Source organism: Trachurus japonicus, chromosome 22 (assembly GCF_045865225.1).
Source record: "Trachurus japonicus isolate A0001 chromosome 22, Traja_1.0".
In the NCBI taxonomy this organism is placed as follows: Eukaryota; Metazoa; Chordata; class Actinopteri; order Carangiformes; family Carangidae; genus Trachurus; species Trachurus japonicus.
Genome location: NC_140928.1, coordinates 7,874,838 through 7,897,278, shown reverse-complemented (window position 1 = coordinate 7,897,278; position 22,441 = coordinate 7,874,838). Strand labels below are relative to the sequence as shown.

General features: G+C 41.5%; 1 protein-coding gene across 1 annotated transcript in view; it reads right to left on the bottom strand.

Annotated features, from left to right (window-relative positions):
- stag1a (STAG1 cohesin complex component a) overlaps positions 1-22,441 on the bottom strand; it is a 53,905-nt gene that overhangs the window by 12,307 nt on the left and 19,157 nt on the right. Inside the window, exons 2-16 of the mRNA XM_085766675.1 lie at positions 6,776-7,045; positions 5,816-5,936; positions 5,490-5,642; positions 5,123-5,219; positions 4,908-4,984; positions 3,737-3,941; positions 3,035-3,186; positions 2,831-2,904; positions 2,599-2,722; positions 2,389-2,487; positions 2,212-2,291; positions 1,138-1,245; positions 886-1,000; positions 328-445; positions 47-150 (exon numbers count right to left, since the gene is read on the bottom strand). Coding sequence (XP_085622801.1) covers positions 47-150; positions 328-445; positions 886-1,000; positions 1,138-1,245; positions 2,212-2,291; positions 2,389-2,487; positions 2,599-2,722; positions 2,831-2,904; positions 3,035-3,186; positions 3,737-3,941; positions 4,908-4,984; positions 5,123-5,219; positions 5,490-5,642; positions 5,816-5,936; positions 6,776-6,804 — 1,656 coding nt within the window. The 5' untranslated portion in view covers positions 6,805-7,045. The remainder of the gene's footprint in view (positions 1-46; positions 151-327; positions 446-885; positions 1,001-1,137; positions 1,246-2,211; positions 2,292-2,388; positions 2,488-2,598; positions 2,723-2,830; positions 2,905-3,034; positions 3,187-3,736; positions 3,942-4,907; positions 4,985-5,122; positions 5,220-5,489; positions 5,643-5,815; positions 5,937-6,775; positions 7,046-22,441) is intronic.

Sequence of the window (22,441 nt, the reverse complement as noted above, 5' to 3'; positions counted from 1 at the left end):
TGTAATCATGTGTGTGTGTGTGTGTGTGTGTGTGTCGTTAACCTACCCGTTTGCCGGTGCCTCGGCCGACAGGTGGGTGTGCCTCGGCCGCCTGTCGGATGGTGCACACCATCAGCTCTATCAGCGCACTCTCCTGCCGGTCTGACAGCACTGCAGAGAGACGGAGGGAGAGAGAGAGAGACAGAGAGGTAAGAATCAGCGAGGTATTAGAGGAGAGTTTCAAGAAACAAGATTTTATTGCATCATCTCTGCTGTGAAGAAGCCCAAAGCCGATTTCAGAGAGTAAAAAAGACATCAGGAGTTGTGTTATGTGTGTGTCTCTCTTACCCTCCTCTCCTTGCACCGGCTCTTCAAGCAGAAGTTCAGTCATACACTCCCAGTCTTTCAGCAGCTCCTGTGAGCTTTCCCACAGTGAGTCCACAAGGTAGGCTGCGTGCTCATGCAGCTACACACACACACAGAAAGAAGACACAGTATAAAGTGTTAAAAATCGATATTTTTCTCTTCATTAACTTCAAACCACCTAGGACTGAGATGGCGGAGAATCTTCCACTTCCTAAAGCTGCACACATCTCTCCTGATCTCTCATGTGAGGCAGCGTCAAATGTCACCCACTAATACAGGAGCAGGATGATCAATAAGTGTCAACAGGGGTAAAGTGTGAAATCAATAACAATGGAAATCCACCAGTGTTGAGAGTTTTTAATAAACTCTATCAAAGGGGAAAGAGGCAAACAAATAAAACATTACGTCACATCACTAACCCCTGTGTGTCTGTAACAGGCTGGATTTGTCATGTGTGGTGTAACGTGTGTGTGCACCATGTGTAACACCATAAACGGTAAACTGTGACCTAATGTATGTGTGTGTGTGTGTGAGTGTTACCTCGCTCTCCAAAAAGAAGAGCACCAGCATGCGGATGAGGTTTCCGTTGGGACTGCTCCTTCCTCTGCGCTTCGCCAGCGCCTCCTCCGCCTGCGGGTCGTGACGACTGAACAACCTGAGAGAGAGAAAGAAAAGGTTTACACACTCTTATCAAACCACAAATAACACAACAGCATGAGACTGGTTTTTAAATATAGATGAAACTGAAAGCAGAGCTCTGTTTTATATCAGGTTGACTTGACGTCTACTCACTTCCTGTGCAGGAACTCTCCAGCGGCGACCGCCACCGGCCGGTGGGCCGAGTAGACCAGGTGGTAGACGTTCTCACAGTCCTCGTTGGACAAGGCGTCCTCGCTGCCCCTGCAACAGGATCGGCAACATGAGTTACTCACAACGGCAGCAACTCAACTCATCATTAAAATAAAATAAAAAAGCGATTACTGACCCAAATTGTTGTTTTTGTTTTACCAGATTTTTTTATGTATGGTAACATAAACATACACATAAACCCAACAAACACAGAGGAGATTTATAATATATACAATTACACCTGCTTCAAATTCTTTTCCAGCCTTTTTTGATTTTGCTACGGATAGATCTGTTCCTCACTTCCAATAAATTAACCTTTACACACATTCAGTATCAGCAAAAGTACTAACTTTGAACATAAATATAATGTAATTAAGATAAAAATCACAACAAGAAGAAGTCTTGCTCTGGTTTTCTCCATGATAAACGCTTTTCTTTTCTTTCAGTGGTCTTTTTGTTATTGACAAAGCATGTATAAGACAATCACTGCACAGGAAGATCATTTTTGATTTTTTTTGTCCAACATCCACCCATGTCACAACATAACCCCTCGTCCAAACAACTGAACATGGACATACTGTACTCATACAGCCACTGAGAAAAAAATAAAAATAGAAAAAAATGTGAATAGACAGAATAAAAATCGTAAAAATGATTAACAACCATACTTAGAAAGAAAGGGGAAATACATAGGGGGGAAAAAAAGGGAAGGGAAGGGGGGGCTACTCCGTAATCATGATAAACACTTTTTTTTTTAAAAAACCCTGTCTCTCCACTGCGTTATGCTGGGGGGTTGTGACTTTAACCAGGAAGTTGTTACCATATTTGTTGCTATTAGAAGCAGGATTCTCAGTATTTCTTATCTGTCATAGAGTCACGTCAGTCAAGTATAACCAGAATATAAAGTGTTGGTTCTAAAGGGAAATAAATACCACAACTTAATATCCTTTTGAACATTCGTCCAAAATCCAAATCCAAATTGTAATTTCAAACAAAAAAGGTATCAAAGTTACTCACTGCAGGATGAGTGTGACCAGTCGGATCGCCTCCACCGCCACGTCGTACTCCTTATCTAGTGTCATTGAGACTATACGGTCCTGTCAAAACACACAACACACACAGTTTCCTCTCTGTTCACATCTTTTGCTCCGTTACTTAAAAAGGCAGCACGATGCACATTTATTCCATCGTTACCTTGAAGCGGTTGGTGAAAAGCTCTAACTTGGGGAACAGCTCTCGGTTTGTGTAGAGGTTCTGCAAAGCCTTCAGGCACTTTAGACGCACCTCTCCTTGCTGGAAAAGTGAGAGATGATTATGAGATTTAAAAAAAAAAAAGAAGATCCTAAAAGATTTCTGTGTTGGAGAGAAAATGATCGGTTCAAGTTTGAACAGACGGTGTCTCACCCTGTCGTGTAGTGTCCAACCGACATATTTCAGGTAACTATCATTAAGGAAAGCGTCGCTGTACATCTTCATCCACACACCGATCTCCTCGATACAGATGGCTCTGATCTCTGCTATTGCATCCCTGTGAAGAGAGAGAGCAGGGTCACCCTTCTCAATCTTTAAGGCTGAAAAAAACACATTTGGAAAAGGCTGAATTAATCGCAAGAAGGTCAAAGATCGGGAGGCGCACCTGTAGCGATGCACGAAGATTCCCTTGAAGATGGAGTTCATCATGTTCTCAATTTCATCCTGGTTTTCCTGGAGCTAAAAAAAAAAGATAAAAACAAACAAGCCCAATCATCAGAGAGCTGAAGGGCTTCAGTCAATAACTTACTGCGATTCTTCAACACATCAGTTTAATAAAAACGTCTATTTTTTTTTCTTTCTCTCCAACCTCCTTCCTCTTCTGCAGCAGCAGCTCCAGCTTCTCGTTGGCCCGTTTGCCTGCGATCTTGTTCCTCTCGGCCTCGTACTGTCTCTGGGTGTTGTCCTGGTGGATGCTCAGGTTCAGGGCCACGTTCACCAGCGCCGTCATCAGCTTCATCGCTACACACACACACACACAAAATAATAAAACACATGTCTCTCGCTGATCTTGTGCTCTGTGTTTTTAGATTAGCATATTACCGTTGCAATCATGCACTGTGTTTTATCTCATACTGGTGATAATATGCTCTGTGTTTTTAGAATAGCCGCCTATGGACTGGTTTGAAAATTAGCATTTGCATTTTATGTAATGTCTTGCAACTGGATAACTGAATTTCCCTTCAGGGAAGTTCCATCTATCTATCTATCTATCTATCTATCTATCTATCTATCTATCTATATAAATAATAATATATAATAAAAATATAGTATATATAAATAAATATATATGTTTTCTCACAGTAAGCCTTCCTTGTTTAATGGTGGCACTTAAAACAGTAAATTAAAAACATAAAATCAAACATTTCAAGCTCTGTTTTAGTTGTTTTATAAGACGTAGGCTAGTGTTTTCATAATGACAGCCAGTCTGTGTGACCGTCTACTTGTTGCTGTGGTGATATGAGCTCATCGTCATCATCATCATCGCCATCGCTGTCGTCGTGGTCGTCACCTGCTAACGTGGAGGTGTGTCTGAAGGCTCGCACTTGGGAGTCGGACAGGCCGGTGAGGAGGGAGATGACCGTGTCCATCATGTACTCGTCGTAGATGATGCTGTACTGACACTGGCGGATCAACACGCTGATGAACTCGCAGAAGTTGTAGCGGAACTTCTTCCACATGGGCCCGGGCATGGTGAGGGGGTAGTCGCCACTGTCCTGTAGGGAAACAACACAACAACACAGAGACAGAGGGGTCAGAGAGGCTGCAGCATCCTCCATTATAACTGTTTCCTCCTCTCTGCTTTTTCCCCCGATCTGACCTTTAAGGTTCAGATTTTCATCTACAAATGATCATATTCAATCTGAGCCTCAGGACTGGACTGTTCAATGGTTCGCTTCCATTAAGACAGGGACCTGTTTTTAATAACACAGTCTCTGCTGCTGCTCATTCTGCTCTGCCTGTGGTCCAGATCACATTTGTTTCCAGTGAAGGAGAGCAGAGCCTCTTTCATCTGTTCAGACGCTGTAATTATTATACCAGAAAATTTGACTGACATGAAGCTAATTAGAATTCATTGTTTGATTTTAAAATCACACTGTACACACAGGTGGATGTCATATCTTTTTCTTTTTTTTCCCTGTTATAGTAAAATTAGCCAACATACATTGGTACTGTTGTGTTCATTAATCCTGCAGAGGATTAGACCTGCTGTGACCAGGAGCAATGTGCATGCAGCTGCTCCACGAGGACGCTGCACTGGATTTACTGTAGGGGTTAGGCTTTGTTTGTATTTGTAGCTGCATTTATTCCTCTATTTATATTCTCTAATTTATTGTTTATTGTAAAACATTTTGAAATCGTGCTGTTTATTATTGTTTTATTCCTTTCATTTTATTTTGTTTTTTTAGGGATAAGCTGTTACTGCCTACGTTTCATATTTGTCTTTATTTTTTGAAACACTTTTCTCACATACACATTACACATTTTTGTTTACCATCATGAATGAATTGTGGGGTGAGGGAGGGGGTGGGTTTTTTAATGTTAAACAGTACAGTGTGTCTTAGTATATGTTAAATGACTTTGTGCTACAACTTTCCCTGTATAAAAAGTGCTTTATAAATAAAGTTTGATTTGATTAAGAGAGCTCATAAATACAGATATACAGTATATTCCTGAATTACCTCATCAAACTCCTCAGTCATCTTGCGGATGATCTCGGCGTTCTGCATGTTCCTGAACATCTCGATCCTCACGGTGCCTGGTTACACAACCACAGGGACGCAGGTGTTGTTATTCAGCACACACACACACACACACACACACAGAGTCACACACACAGAGTCACAGAGTTCAGTGCAGGAAGCGCTGTGATTTCAGTTGTTTAAGACCGTCTCACCTTTACATCCCGAACACTGGATGAAAAAATTGATGAGGTCCAGCAGCGCCAGGTCTCTGTCCTGTTTGTACGATTCGATCCACTCATCCACCACAGACTGTACACACACAAACACACACACACACACACACAATCACATCAGAGAGAGTTTTAAAAAAGCCTCCGTCTTTATTGTAAAACCTATTCTTCTAAAGGAGAGAATACAAACAGAACAACAGGTGCAAACACAGATGGACTGAGGGGTTGAATTCAAAGTGCTGCTGAAGATTTTCAAAATAAAAGTCTTGTATATGACAGAATGTGTTTTGCATGTTTATATTTTGAAATTAATGATAACAATTACACAAACACCTCCATATCCACACACCTGCATGGCACTTTTGCCCAGTTTGACCACTTCGAACAGAGTGACTGGGTCTCCGCCGTCTCCGTTGTGCTGAGCCACGCCGTTGGCCTTCCCTCGCCCTCGGGCTACCAGGGTCTTGTCTGTCGGAGACTTTCGAGGCTTCTTATTGGACGCCTGTGGGGACGAAAAATGTCAAATACACAGCGGGGGGGAAAAAAACAAAAAACAAAGATGCAAACTCTCATGCTCACTGAGAAACATACAAATGCACACCTACACATACAAAGCAGTTCTTTCTCACTAATATCTAATTTCTTTCTGACACACACACACACACACACTCATACCGGGGCTTGTTTTCCAGGCCTCCCTCTCTTCTTCTTCCCCTTTGCCTCTGGATCCTCCATCTCACTCATGCTCATACTTATACCCACTGTGTCTGTGGCCCCAGACTCATTGGACGAGTCCCTGAAGGAGCAAACAAACAAATGAAAAAAAAACATAAAACACGTGTGATTCACATGGATTCAGTCAAAGTTTTAACTCAACCACACAAGATCAAATTAACAGAAAAACCAAAACTTCTTGCTGCTGTTAGAAAATATAATGTAGGACAGAGTTGGGATTGTTTTCACATTTGTTTTTAAAATTTGAATACACACTGAGATTTCTGGTTTGGGTATAAAATAAATTTCTAAACCAGCCACAGAGAAGTTTATGATTGTAATCACATCCACCTCTAAAAAAAAACCTTTACAGGACTAAACAGGGGTTATTTAGGGGTCTGTTTGAGACGATGGGACACAATCTAACAATTATTGCCTTGCAAAATGTCAATTTGCGATATGAGAAAATAAAGATGAAGAAGACTTTTTTTTAAAAGTTGTTTTATGTTACCTAAGGATGTTTGTGATGAGGAAATAAAGAAATAAAGAAATAAAAGAAAAAGCCCAAATTAGGCTGTAAATTGACAGTATATATATAATAAACAGTATTTACACTAGAATAAAGGAATTATAGACTTCTGCTTTTTGGTTAGTGATATTAATAAAACTTTTTTGGACTTATCCTTATTTGTCTGACTGTATTATCAAAGTTGAGTAAAGTTTTGTCATAATTTGTGTACGAATTCCTGAATTATGGAGAAAAGAAAAGGTTGAGGTCTTAGTGACATTAACTTCTGTCCATTGCAAAATAAACAATTCATCCATGAGTTCTTTTGTTTAATTGAAAGAATAAAAAAACTGGACTGGTGCAAAGTGGATGGATTCATAGTTCATGTAGATTTGAGCGTGTGCTTCACTCACTGTAGGACCGGGAGCTCCGAGGTGATCATCCTGCTCGGGCGGCGAGGAGGTGGCGGTCAGGTGTGTTACTGTGTGTGTGTGATTGTGTGTGCGTGTATGTGTGTGCACGTGCACGTGTGTGAGTCTTCAGGACCGGGTTGTTGTGTTTCAGGTCCAAGGATGGAGGGAGGGACAATATGGCAGCTCAGTTGGGGGAGACGGCGGCGTGGAGAGGATCCAGGACGGACGGCGCTCGACTTGTTGGCACTTAAACTCCACTCCCTTCAGTTCCTGGAAGAAGAAACAAAAACAAAACAAAACAGCCTGTAAGAATCACCGACGTCTCTGCAGCAACAGTGAAACACGTGCACATAAACACAAACTTCATGAAGACACTTAAAGTAAACTGTCAAGTTATTAATGAGGTAAAAGCGAGAACACATTTCAAATCTCTGGGAATTAAACAATTAAACCAGCAGCTCTGAACATTCAGCGCTCTGCTGTCAGTTCATATAGACGTCACACACACACACACACACACACACTCATCACATCAGTGTCCAAAGTGTCACAGCTGTAAGATGTCAGAGAGACAGAGAGAGACAGCGCTCGTCGTCGTCTCTTCCACTGATGGATCAGCAGCGTGTGGAGGTGGAGGTGGGGAGAGGAGGACACCAACTGGCCGCTTTGAGAACTACAACAGCAAAATATTGTGGGACAAGCTGGGAGCACTGGCTGCACAGGAGCGTTGTTGACAAACAAGACCTGCAACGTGCACACATTTAGACTGACGGCACATGTACCAGAACATCGGTAAATTAACACCTGCTCAAAACTGTGTCAAAAGTGTGACATTTGCACTATTTTAAACTTATATAAAAGTAAAGATAAAATAAAAATATAGATATAATGAAAATATAGGGAAAAAATGCTGCACTTTGTTAACAAAAACAAAACAAAAAAGGGATTAGTTTGCAGGAAATAAATATAATTTGCACAAGAATGAGGCCTAAACTCCCAGGTGCTATAAACCATGTGAAAAACTCCCACAATGCCTTGCAGCCAGAGCTGATAATGAGGGTGAATTCTCATTAAGGAGACTGGCAGCTATGTTAATTATGACAGCAAGCATTTAGTGACCTGTTCATATGCTAATAAGAGCAGAGCAGAGCAGAGCAGAGGTGGAGCAGTGCTGCTCTCAGCCACCAGGGGCAGTATGATCCACAAAGTCCTCGGCCCAAAGTCCATCTCCAAACTGCCTAAGTGGGTTTTAACTGGGGGAAAGTGGGCTCCCAAAAATCAACTAGGGCTCATTGAACCCGCCGCTCGGCCCCCGGTACGGTTTTGTTCACCTGAGAAGAGTTTTAGGGCCGTATTTTCCCCAGAGTGTGTGTGAGTGTATATGTGTGTGTTTGAAAGTAGGTCTGGGCAACAGTAGGGGGCAGGCTAAGAGAGTGTGTATTTAAATACTGTTTGTACTGAGGAATAGCAGTGGCAGGAGGAGAGCCCCCTGTTTCACCATGCTGAACTACACACACACTTAGACACACACTTACACACACACTTACACACACTCATACACACACACAGTCATCTGTCGGGCTTGCTGTTCTCACACAGTCAGCTCATAATTTAAAAACATGGCGGGACTGTGAGAAGGAGCGAGCGCTGTGTGGCGTTCAGGCGTCTGTGATAAATACTGGATTAAAACCACGAGTTTCCCTCCTCTAATATTAGAGACAGCTATTAACAGAGGGGGTTTACAGTGTTAATTAACAGACAGTGTTAATTGAGACAGAGACAGAGGTGAGATCATGCAGCTGAAACGTCCAGATCCAGATCCAGATGTGAAGCCAGGGGCCACTGCAGCTGTGAGTGACCCGGGTACAAGTTCACACAAGTTTCTCATCTTCTTTTTGGCATTTAAACCAAGAAAGAGATAAACAAAGAAGAAGAAAAAGAAAAGTCCTGAGTGTGCTGACACAGCGACACGTTTAAATGATGAGAGACATAAATCCTGACCATCTGTGGAACAGCAGCGGAAAAGCTATGAAGAAGGACAGGGAAGAAATGTCAACTTGCAATATGAGAAAATAAAGATGATGAATACTTTTTTTTAAAGTTATTTTATGTTACCTAAGGATGTTTGTGATGAGGAAATACATAAATATAACTATAATATCTGAAATTTCAAAAGAAAAAGCCCAAATTATGCAGCAAATTAGGCAAGTTTTAATTAAAGCAGAAGTAAGCGATATTTTTGCGTTAATATAATAGTTATATCTTCCGACAGCAATCACTTCTATAGAGTGTTTGGTCCGAAACACGGGTCTCTCAGTCGCTCTGCTCTGCTCAGAGCAGAGGAGAAAACTTTTCTCGTATCCTACAAGTTTTGAGAGAGCGGCATGAAGGGCTGTGTGTGCAGCCAAGGGATGCGCGTGAATGTGGTGACGTAGGGACGAGGACCAATAGATCCATGACGAGGGCGGGGACTGCTAACTCCATCGGCTGACAAGACATTATGATGCGGTCAGGGCAACCCGTAACTCGTGTTTTTCCGACCCGTGAAGTGGTACCAGTTCGATCTGGTACGAGTTCACGGGTCGGAAGTTAGGAGTGGCCGTTACAGTGACTTTCACAGGTAAAACAGGTCGGAAAAACACGAGTGGGTTGCCTGGAACGCTACAAAGTCGTAAGTTGTGACTTGAAGCTGTAATTTACGGTTTCAACAGCCTGCCTGGAACGCAGCATTAGCGAAAACGACCGGATCGCTTACTTCTGCTTTAAATGTAAACTTATAACATACAAAACCTAATTTAGAGGCTGAAAAATGACCGTATAGAAATAATAAACTACAATATTTATACTAGAAAAAAGGGATTACTGACTTCTGTTTTTTGCTTTGTGATATGAATAAAACGTATTTGTACTTATCCTTATTTGTCTGACTGTATCAAATTTAAGTTGAGTAAAATTTGGTCATAATTAGTGTACAAAGTCCTGAATTATGGAAAAAAACATGTTTTGAGGTCATAGTGACATTAACTTCTGTCCATCGCAATATAAACAATTCATCCGTGAGTCCAAATTAATGTTTGACTATTAGATTGAGAGACATTTTCATGAAAATGGGACAGTGAAGAAGAAGAGGGTGAAAACATTTATCAAAAGAAAACAAAACATCCGTTAACTTCTCATTTAATGTTATTTGAATATTTTTGAACCCTCAAAAGACACAAGTAGCTGGTGGCTGTATAGATGATGTCACCTGGAGGGGTTTGACATCGTCTCCTCTCCTCTGCCTGCTCTAAGCTCAGGGGCAACAGAGTCCGTGCAAGAAAAGCTGCAGAATATGAAGTGGGACACGGGGATGTGATCTGACAACCAAGAAGCCAAAAGGAACTTTAAAAAAAAAAGAAAGAAACAGACAGTAAAGGTAAACAGTGTGGAGACAGGGGACACATGGGAAGAGCCTGAGGGTGAGAACAGAAAGACTGTCAAAGACACAGAGCTGCAAAATGTTGGTGAGAGGTGGAAAAACTGAAACCAAACGAGATTTATCACCTCGTTTAGTCCTGTGTAATCATCTGGAGTCTTTATAATTAATTTGCATTAAAGGGATAGTTCAACATTTTGGCAAATTGGCCCATTGCCATAATCGCTATAGTCATAGCAGTAGGTTCGTTACCTTTAATTGTCGGTGCAATTAAAGGTGGACAAGTTGTGACCTGCACATTCACCACGCTATGAGATAATAACAGAACGTTACCAGACAGAGTTGTTTTAGAGGTAAATTCATGCAAAACATGCCATCAGGGGCAGTTTTTTGGCAAGCAGTCTCTGCATTTGCCTCTAAAACAACTCTGTCTCGTAACGTTCTGTTATTATCTCATAGCGTGGTGAATGTGCAGGTCACAACTTGTCCACCGGAGCATTTTGGAGTTGTTGGATTGTGTATTTGATGAGTTTGATGAGGGAAACCAAGAAATCCCATGAGCCTCCGTAGCGTAGCTCTTAGCAGCTACATGTGGTGGAAAAGGATGTGTGTGTGTGTGTGTGGAAGCTGGGAGTAGCCTGACCTATTACCAACCAACAACTCAATAATCCTGAACGCACATTGGCTTTCCCCTTCGTCTCTACACTTGTACTCTGAATTTCTCACACACACTCTCTCCCTCTCTCACACACACACACACACACACACACACACACACACACACACACACACACACACACACACACACACACACACACACACACACACACACAGACTGAAGCAGCTTCGACACGAGGCTATGAATAATTTGCAGTGAGTCTCCTAAACTATTTCTCAATTTTTTGGAGGGATAGGACAGAGGCAGCTGTGTTTCACTCTGCACCTCCACCACTAGATCCAGATCCAGATCCACTCTGATGGCACCAAGGAAAACAAACTCTCCCACCAAACTAAACTAAACTAAAATAAACCAAACACAGTTTTTAAATCACAACAGAGCAGAGCGATAAATTATACATGAAAAGCTCTTCTTCTGTTTCCCCTCAGTTTGTGTCACTGCAGCGTTACAAACTGTGATCATATGGATTTCTTTTCCATTACTTCCTCACAGCAGGAGAAACTGACTGTAGCAGCGTTGACTTCTCCCATGATGCCATGGAGTGTGTCGTCAGTCGTCACACTGTAAACCGATCAACCTGTGCCGTCATGCAGGTTACAGAGGGAAAAACTCTGCTCATGCAAATGTTTTATTTTGTCTACCAAAGTGTTATCACCACTCACTCACTCACTGTGCAAACAAGCAAATATTCACATTTGAGTTTCAAATGTGAATCATTTCTGTCTTTTGTTGTTGTTTTAATAAGTTTTACAGCTTCTTGCTCCCATGTTAAACAAAGGTTTTTTCATGAAAGTGACAAAAAATTGAATTGAATTTAAGTTGAATGATTCATTAATAGGATTATTGCTGCAGCTCCAGTTTGCTTAACAGATGGTAGATGGTGACCTCATGTTTCCTGCTTCACAGCATATATTATACAGTACGTATTTTTCTGCACATCTGTCTTTTGCATCTGGACCAGTTTTAATAATTGCAAGAGGTAACACAGTAAAACAGCCGATTTGCCACAAAAAACTGTCTGGTTACATGCAGAGCTGCAGGTGCTAAGTGTTTAATGCACTTTGATGAGTGAACCAATGCCAGTGTTACAGGTTTGTTTATTCTGACACAGCGGCACCAAGACGACCCCACTGCTTTTGCTTTAAAGACCTAAGATGAAGATGGGATAAATGTTTTGTCTGGTTTTAAGTACAAGGAGACACACTGCAGTGATACGAGTGTGTAGAGTACGACTGGTGGCTGGTTGGAGCGCAGATTTCTCTACTTCAAGCTTTTCAAAACATCCGCCCTGACACTGCAGGTGGTGCAGCAGAGAGTGTGTGTGTGGAAGAACTTAATCTCTAATAAACTGTTGAGAAAACTCATCTGGGCCGAGTGATTCCTCAATAAATAAATCATCTGAGTGCATGAGGATAATAAAACTTACAGCTGAAGATTTGATATGAGTTATGAGGAACATTATGAGCTAAACACATTTGAATTATTGACTTCTCTGTTTGAAACAAATTATGTTTTTGCATCTTTCTGTATCTTGTTTGTCTTATATTTATATTTTTTACCAGTCCACTACTGTGTGAATGTACTTGTATGTATGTACTGCTGCTGTAACCCTGTGAATTTCCCCATTGTGGGGTAAATGGCATACTTGACTTTACTTTATGTTTGTGTGTGAGAGGTTGTTTTGCTCTGACAAAAAACTGCAGGCACCTGAAGGCAACACAAGTCTTTGTCAAGATTGAATTTCAAGATTTCAGGTTGACTGAAGATGACGGTGGTGAAATCTGCAAACACTGGTCATGGTGGTTACGAGACACGCACAGCTGAGCGCGTCTTAGATAATATTGAAAGCCATCTGATCTGACATCCGTAACACCGACTCTCTCCCTGTTTTCAAAACAAGACTCAAAACTCACCTGTTTAAAATCACTTACCCACTAACTCCAACATCCCCATCATTTTGCACAGTTTTATTCATTGTTGTATATTTAATATTTGCTCATTTTTTATTTTACTGATGTTTTGGATGTTGTTTGTTGACGATTTTATTTGATGCACTCCTCTGTAAAGTGTCCTTGAGTGGCTTGAAAGTCGCTTTTTAAATAAAATGTATTATCATTTTTATTATAAAGATGAACCCGGGCCACTAAGACATAAAAGAAAAAGAAAAGCCTCATTAATCTTTGTCTTTGCCATTTACACATTTACACACAGAATATTTAATTCACAAAAAAAGTGCTTATTCAGCCACTTGTGCTTAAAGAGACAAAGATGGCAGCAGATGGTCTGGTCTGGCCGTCCAGTTAAAACAAACCCTCATGTTAACTATCTTCAGACTGCTGCATCACTTCATCCTCTGGGTGTGTGTAAATGTAAGTGTGTAAGTGTGTAAGTGTAAGTGTGTGTGTGTGTCTGTACTTAAAGACGCCGGAGTGCAAGACACAGAGAGAGAGAGAGACAACGAGCGAGCATCAGAAAACCACTTAACATGCATGACATGTTCTCCAGGAGGCAGGCCGGCGTTGCTATAGCAACTGGTGTGGGTCATAAGCCCGGCGGTGACGGCATATTTGATTGGCTGAGTGGAGACAGGAGGGAGCACACAGTAGTAGTAGAGTTTTTTTGGGGGGGGGCAGAACGGGACCGGGTTAGATATCCCATCAGCTGCTGCTGCTGGAAATCTGACTCACAGGAACTCCTGGTCACAAAGTTTGACCTCTGATTGGACTCAGACCTCCGAGACATTTGTCTGGGGGCGTCGTCCCTCACAGAAGTACATGATACGATGCTTATGGACATCACTCACTCACTCACTGCCTGTCTGAACGCTACAACATCACATCCTGAAGCGACGTGGACCAGAGCAGCAGGAGATGTTGAACAAGCTGAGCACAAAACTCAAATCTGAACAGCCAAAAATAAAATAAAAAACAGGTTTAAAAAGGGGGAAACTATGCAAGTCCAGTTGCTTTTTCCTCTACGGAGCTCCCCCTACAGTTTGCATAGTGCATATTTTACAACACTAACAGCCAACCCTCCTCCCTCCCTCCCTCCCTCCCGTCCTGGCCATGTGCATTTGTTTTCAAGGAAGCCGACCAGAAGGAAATCCATGGAGCGATGTCTACAGAGGTGGTTGGTAATGTTAACAAAAGATTACAGATTACAGATTACAGATTACAGATTACCGGAGCGTGTTTTGTGTCCTAGCGCCGTAAACAATGTCCCATGTTTCTCGCGAGACAAGATCTGGGACACCGGGTCGGAGGCGCTGATCCTGCAAGGTTTGTTTTCAGGCCAAGAGACGCTACATGTGCAAGGCAGAGAGCCTCCATTCTCCCCATAACAAGTCATTTAACCATCACAATTACTCTGAAGCTGGTTAATAAAGCTGCAGATCTTGCATAGTTCCTCTTAAAAGAAATCAACACTGATTGTCAGCAGGAAATGGGAAGCGAGCAACTTGGACACAGCGTCCTATGTCTGAGATTTCCGACTATCAGACTAGAAGTCCCAACTAAAAGATGAATTTGGATGCAACGATATATACGTGGCTCAAACTGGACTTGCTGCGTCGTATTTTTCCTGAAACCCAACCAACACTTAGTGTGTAAAGACGACATACATCCACTAAAGCTGCGTTTTTCACTTCGTGGTACCAGCTCGACTAGACCAGGTACCAGATTCTTAACGGAAACGCAAAAAAAAAGTGTGTATAGTCGCTAAAAACCTCTGCCCCCTCTAACATTTATCATGGCCTGAGGCAAAACAAAAAACTAAACATATGGTCACTCTGAAAAAAGACTTAAACCGCTTGGTGTCATCTGACAAAATGCTGCATTTGTTACATGAATATTTACCTTGTGATTGTTGCAACAAGAGAAACCAAAATAACTGTCGCTGTGATCATCTCCTGTAGTTTTTTATTCTTTATTAACTCTTCTAGTAAACTCTTGTGCAACGTTTTGGCGTCTCAAAAAGCTCATTATAAATCTGTCAAACCGGCTTATTTTTCTGTCTCTGTACCTGAAAACACAAACGCCTCCAAAACAATCCACTCTCTGTTCTTGTTTTTTTTTAAGCAAATACTGTTCTCAGCCTGATAATGATAATAATAATAAGGCGGCAGACACATCATGGTGGCAGCTGCATGTGCACAGTCTGAGGTTACTGATAGTGAAAACAAAAAGCAACTTGTAAAAAAAGGCTGTGTGTGTTATCTTTGTTCCAGTATTTTTGTGGTTGTGGTTTTGTGGTTGCGAAGCCATTTCCAATTGCACATCCTCCTCACTACAATTGACAGAAATGTGATCACAGTGGTCACAGAGAAACTGCATAACAAGTCATTTTTGGCAGGATACTGCACAAATCTGCAGCATATATTCTAGGAAGTAAAACAACTTTCTTTTTTTATTCTTATTATTATAAAGGAGCAGAGTGGTGTTAGTCATAATGAATGCATGCAGACAAAACCTGACACTGTGTAATGTATCCAGGTGGTGATGAAGTGCTGCTGCTGCTGCTACAACGATCAATAAGAGGAATCATATTCAAAAAGAAATAAATCAATTCCAATGCCAGAGGCTTTTATAAGCAAGACAGACAAAACACCTCTCATGGCCATTTCACACACCACAACGGTAAAAAAAGAAAAAAGAAAGAAAGAAAGAAGCTGATTTTTTAATGTTTTAAACTCAGCTGCTGTCTCATGGCAACAATAAAAAACAAAGGCAATTTCACAACTGGGAAAATAGGCTACACTTCTGCACCAGAGAAGTCGTTTTTATTTATTTTTTTTACTACACTCTTGAACACATCATAACCCACTCTTTACTTAAAGAACAGCTACATCACTGTGACACAATATTATTATTTTATGCCACTTCACCGACTCCCCAGCTCCCCCAAAAGGAAACCTCTCCTCTCCTCTCCTCTCCTCTCCTCTGCATCCCCTCTTTCCACAGGGGGGGTTAGTCACACTACAGTGCAGCTGGTAATGATTCAGCGTCACTTGTAAGTGTCTTCACAGACGGTTGGTAATAGGTCTCAACACTGGAGCCAGGACACGGTTATGAAATGCAGACAACAGAGGTGGATGTGCAGCCTTGACAACAAACGTTTCAAGTTACACTTTAAAGGAATAGTTCACCAGAAAATGAAATTCACCCTCGTGCTGATAAATACTCTGGAGCTGTTTTTAATTCCTCAAAGTGCATCTGGAGACCCAGGAGGCCGGTTCGTAGTCCAATGAAATCCTTATATGAGAGTTAATAGCGCCCGACACAAACACGTCCATAAAACTACATGAAAACCATTTAATATTCCTCCACACTGCTCGTCCGCTGCAATCCAAGTGTCCTGAAGGGATATAGTCCAGAGTTTACTTGAAACTACTTAATTTAAGACATTTTTACAGCCTAAACAGTCCTGTATTGCGCTCTGACGTTCACGCGCGTGAACATGAGACACCTTCAGGACACTAGGATTGCAGCAGATGAGCAGTGTGGAGGAATATTTCAAGGTTTTTGTGTAGTTTTATGGACTTTTTGTGTCGGGCGCTATTGACTCTCATATAAGGCTTCCCCTCCCGGGTCTCCAGATGCACTTTTGAGGAATACAAAACTACTCTGGAGTATTCATCAGCATGAGAGTGAGTCACGAATGACTGAATTTTCTTTTTTGGTGAACTATATCCCTTCAGGAGAAGAGAAGAAACACACAACAAAGAGGTAAGAAAAAACAAAACAAAAAAAAAAACCATGGTAATTGCCTTCACCTATTGCCTACACAGAGACACAGACACACACACTTTCTTGCTGTCGCGGTCCCTGCTGGCCGTGGTTCTTCTGACAACTATAACCTGTGTTGCTGCTGCTGCTGCTGCTGCTGCTATAATTGGCCACTATCTCCAGAGACTCGAGTGCAGTCGGCCCCCGTTTGCCAACATCGCAGGGCTACAACCACTGTGCAGCCTTCCAGGACAGAAACACACAAGACTGGGGGATTCACTCCTAATAACATCAGGATGGAGAAAAAGAAAGAAAGAAAGAAGTAAAAAGACAGAGAGATAGTAGAAAGAAATAAAGAAAGAGAAAGAAAAAAGTAAAAAGACAGAGAGATAGTGAAAGAAAGAGAAAGAAAGAAAGAAAGAAAGAAAGAAGCAAAAAGACAGAGAGAGGGTATAGAAAGAAATAAAGAAAGAGAGAGAAAGAAAGAAGTAAAAAGACAGAGAGAGGGTATAAAGTAGGCCTAATATAGAAAGAGGAAGAAAGAAAGAAGTAAAAAGACAGAGAGATAGTAGAAAGAAAGAAAGAAAGAAAGAAAGAAAGAAAGAAAGAAAGAAAGAAAGAAAGAAGCAAAAAGAGAGATAGAGGGTAGGTAGAAAGAAAGAAAGAAAGAAAGAAAGAAAGAAAAAAGTAAAAAGACAGAGAGATAGTAGAAAGAAAGAAAGAAAGAAAGAAAGAAAGAAAGAAAGAAAGAAAGAAAGAAAGAAAGAAAGAAAGAAAGAAGTAAAAAGACAGAGAGAGGGTAGGTAGAAAGAAAGAAAGAAAGAAAGAAAGAAGTAAAAAGACAGAGAGAGGGTATAAAGAAATATAGAAAGAGAGAGAAAGAAAGAAAGAAAGAAAGAAGTAAAAAGACAGAGAAAGAAAGAAAGAAAGAAAGAAAGAAAGAAAGAAAGAAAGAAAGAAAGAAAGAAAGAAAGAAAGAAAGAAAGAAAGAAAGATAAAGCAAGGAAGGCTTAAGAAAAAGAGGATGGTTGCTCAGATACTGTACACGTCCTAATGTGTTGCCATCAATAAAGCCTTCTCTCTGTGTGTGTGTCTATTCCTGGCTCTACTACTGTCAATATTAAATGATGTGAAACAATTGGTGGCAGCACCGGTGAGCTAAAGCCGGTTATTACCACTTCCCACTGGGACCACCTTTGAGAGGAGTATGTAAATGTTTCTTGTATAAATGGGATTAGGACAGAACAAAGAAGAAAAGCAGGGAAATAAATCAGATTTGAGGTCGTACCAAGAAAAAAAAAAAACTAATCCTCCTACGATTTATTGCTCATTTACATAGAAATGACTTGTAAGCTTCCAAGTACAAACAACTCCAGACGACCTGATGGAGATTAATGATAAACGACGGCCCGCTGCTGCTGTAAAGTCCACTATGTGTTATCATTCATTTCATTTTCTCTCTGCTGTGCTGCTGGTGCATAAAAAGGCTGAATAGGAAAAAAGGCTGGCTTACAGTTACTACCGGCTGTTTGCAAGTCAGTGGCTTTATTGTCATGTTAATTCAGCTGCAAAACAGAATTTGCCTGTTTTTACAGCAGCGTTTTATGTGTGTGTGGCCTCAGGTAGGTGGCTGACACAAAGCAGAGCGTCAGAGTGAGCTACGAGTCGACGAGAGGACAAGAGGAGTGTCAAGAGGACTCGCTGCAATATTACTATAAATGTAGGGAGATGCACGACGAGGGAAAACGACTATCAGCCCCCAGATATTTATTCAAATGAAGCAGACACACGCCTGCCCTGTCGGTTAGTGTTCAAGTTTTTATGCTGAGGAACTTGAAATAGGGTTGTTTTTTTTAAAGAAGTGCAATCGCTAAAGAGGAACTATGCAAGATTGTTTTACCTTTATTAAATCTAAATAATTAATTTATTAAACAGCTTCGGAGTATTGTGATGGTTAAATGTTTTGGAGGTTCTCTGGCCTGAAAACCAACTTTGCAAGATCAGAGCCTCAATTCAAATTCAAGACTTTTTAAGACCTTTTTAAGACCACGTCCAATGAAATTTAAGACCAACCTCGCACCTATTCTTGCATGCATGAATGAAATAATGCAAAAAAAATCTGCCAGAATAACTACGAATAACAGAATAACACAAGGACAAATAACAATAACTTTTTTTTAATAAACAATACAGTGTGTGTGTGTATGTGCGCCTGTGTGCAAATGTATTACAATGGAGCATAGAGCCTTCAAAACTGAAATATTAAGAGACCACTGCAAAATGATCAGTTTCTCTGGTGTTACGTATGTATAGGTACGTGTTTGGGTAAAATGAACATTTTTATTTCATTCTATTAACTACTAACAACTTTTCTCCCAAATTTTAAATGAAAATATTGTCATTTAGAGCATTTACTGGCAGAAAATGACAACTGGTCAAAATAACAAAAGAAAAGATGTGGTGTTTTCAGACCTCAAAAAATGCAAATAAAACACGTTTGCATTAATTTCTAAACAACACAACACTAATCTTTTAATATAGGAAGACTTAAGAAATCAATATTGGTGGGATAATCTAAATTTTTTAATCACAGCAGGGTTAAGGTTAGCAAAAATAGCGTAAAAGCAACCGGACTTGCATAGCTCCACTTCAATGCAAAGTTAGGATGGAAAAGTTGAGATTCCTGTTCTCTGGTTAAACTTCTACTTCGCTCTGAGCTCGAGGGTCAGGACGATCCAGGGCGATCTGTCCAGAGTTATACTTCACAGCTTGTAAAGCCAAAGTGACAGCTAACAATTAAGCTCATCTCCTCCTCTCTCTCTCTCTCTCTTGAGCCATAATATCATAACAAGCATTTCCACAGCAGCGTCTCCAAGAGAGGGAGAGCGACTATTTCCAGCTCTGGCTGCACGCAAACTTTTAAATTTAGGAGAACGCAAGACAAGCTGCTGGTCAGTGGCCACATACAGTATATTATATATATTTATACTACATCCTGTGCAGCTGAGAACCATTTCCCCCCTCTTCATGCATTTAACCACAGTGCCATCATGCATCATTAACTACAGCGCTCAACATATCTGCTAAATCATTTTTCTCTGAGGAGGAGCAGAGTGCAGCAACGCACACAGAAAACAACACACGTCTCAACCAGGAATCAGTGTGTGTGTGTGTGTGTGTCTGTGTGTGTGTTTTCCCTTCACTGTCTCCCCAGCTCACCTCGGCTCTTTCAATACACAAGGGCATACTTAACTTGAAATTAATGAGCTACATAGGCATGAATCCTGCAGTGATATTTAGTATTACAGTGATTGAAAGAGCTCGAGTCTGAAAAGCTGTGGAAAGTAAAAGCCACTTATGGAGAGGGGGGAAATATCCACTACTGTATCGCTTATTGAACTGTTGACAAGTCTACAATTAAAATAAGTGAGTGAGTCGAGGCGGCTGGAGTGAAGCTGCAGAGGTTTTCCCTCCTCCTCCTCCTCCTCCTGTCGTTATGTTGCAGCGCTATAGGCTACGACTGACTGGCACGAGCTAAAGCTGCTTAACTTTGTTCCTCCAGCCTCTGTGCACTGTAGCCACCGACTGGCTCAGCTGATGTTTTACACTGAGCTCACTCTGAAGTGGATTAACTTCAACACCCTCCTTCCTTTTTTCTGTTTTTTGTCCTTCTCATCTGTGCAGTGGCTCCATTCAAAACCACTGAGCTCTCTGTGTGTGTAATAACAACAATTTGTCTTCATTATTAAAAAAGAAAAACTGACTGAAGGAAAAATAAAAATGTTAAAAAGCGTGAAAAAAGAAATCAGCCTTTGGTTGGTTTCCGTGGCAACGTACAGTACAGACCTCAAATGGAGTCGTTTTCTGCTTATCACTTTCATTACTTTCCTTTAAAAAGAAAAAAAAAACGATTTATCTGAACTCTTTCAGCTTGTGGAGAGTCTGCAACAATCATCGTCAGCCGTTATCAGCTGACTGTAAACCACAGGGCGGGTTTCCTCCTGGCACGACTCTGCAGCTTTCACACAGTCGGCAGTTTTTCTAATTGCAGGGGGGCTCTTGCTCTTAGTTTGAGAACTGACAAGTAAACGTCATGTCCATGGTCTCGTTTTCCCACTGAGGAAGTTCCTGGTAAAAATTTAGGAGGCGGGAACTTTTTACAGGATCGTCCTCTCACCGAATAGGACAGACAAGACTCTTGAGGCGACGTAATCAATGTGCAACAGTTTTTCTTTTACTGCTGCTGCACTGTAAAGTAGACACTTTCTACTAACACTCATATTCTGCTGGGTTTTAAAGGGGAACTTTGCAAGTCTGGTCACTTTTCCGCTGTTTTGCTAACCCTCCTCTCGGCAATGTGCATTTGTTTACAAAGAAGCCGGCGTGAAATCCATGAAGCGATACATGGAGGTGGAAGGCAGAGAGCCTCCATTCTCCCTAGAACTAGTTAAAAGTCATTGATTTAACCATCAGAATTACCCTGAAGCTGTTTCATTAAGGCAAAAATGTAGCATAGTTAAAGGGATAGTTCAACATTTTGGCAAATTGGCCCATTGCCATAATCGCTATAGTCATAGCAGTAGGTTCATTACCTTTAATTGTAGGTGTAAGCTATTTTCAGTACGGCGGAGCGCAGCAGCTGGCTGCTCAGAGCTACGCTATGGAGGCTAAGGGAATTTCTTGGTTTCCCTCATTAAACTCATCAAATTCAACATCCCAAAACTCCACAGCGCTTTTGTAGACAAGTTGTGACCTGCACAACCACCACGCTATGAGATAATGACGGAACGATACAAAACGGAGCGGTTTTCGAGGTAAATACAGGGTAAATACGGAGACTGCTTGCTGAAAAACTGTCCCTGAACGCAACACGCATCAGCGGTTTTGTATGAATTTACCTCGAAAACGGCTCTGTTTCGTATCGTTCCGTCATTATCTCATAGCGTGGTGGTTGTGCAGCTCACAACTTGTCTACAAAAGCGCTGTGGAGTTTTGGGATTTTGTATTTGATGAGTTTAATGAGGGAAACCAAGAAATTCCCTTAGCCTCCATAGCGTAGCTCTGAGCAGCCAGCTGCTGCGCTCCGCTGTACTAAAAATAGCTTACACCTACAATTAAAGGTAACGAACCTACTGCTATGACTATAGCAATTATGGCAATGGGCCAATTTGCCAAAATGTTGAACTATCCCTTTAAGGTAAAAATACTCAACTAAAAGTGCTGCTTATTTTGCCTCTTCCTGTTTGCGTCACATCCCGCTCTGAGTTTACCCAATCAGCACCGAGTAAAACCTCAAGCCCCACCCGGAGAATTCTTCGGAGGGCCGCTCAGAGTAACCTACCCCAAGTCAGAGACTCGTTTAACCCCCGTAAAACTTCTGGGAGACTTGGGTGCTCGTTGGTTGGAAGAGTGGTTAGAGAGCACGTCCCACGTTGAAGCGCTGACGAACTGACCGAGACGATCTTTAGAGCATGTCTCTCTCACTTCTTCCCTGTCTCGCAACACATAAAGGCAACAAACATCCCAAAAGTATCTTTAAAAAACTTCCGTGAGATCCTCCTTTGGCGGTGGTTCCTACCAAGGAGACGCACGCCAACAGCCCCCTGTAAAATTAGCTCCTGCAGTGGAAACGGGGCTTGTAGGAACGGCTCTGGGAGGTGTTTCTACTGCTTCACTCTTCACTGGTGGACTATCTTAGCCCAAATACATCTAAACTGACTCAATTAACTTGAAATTTGGTGGACCAGCGAGGGTTAACCGTCCTGACAGCTGGTCAGAGTCTGAGGAAGTGTGTCCTGAACGCACCACGAGCTCAGCAGACGCCTCGTACTGTTGCTTTAAAAAACAAA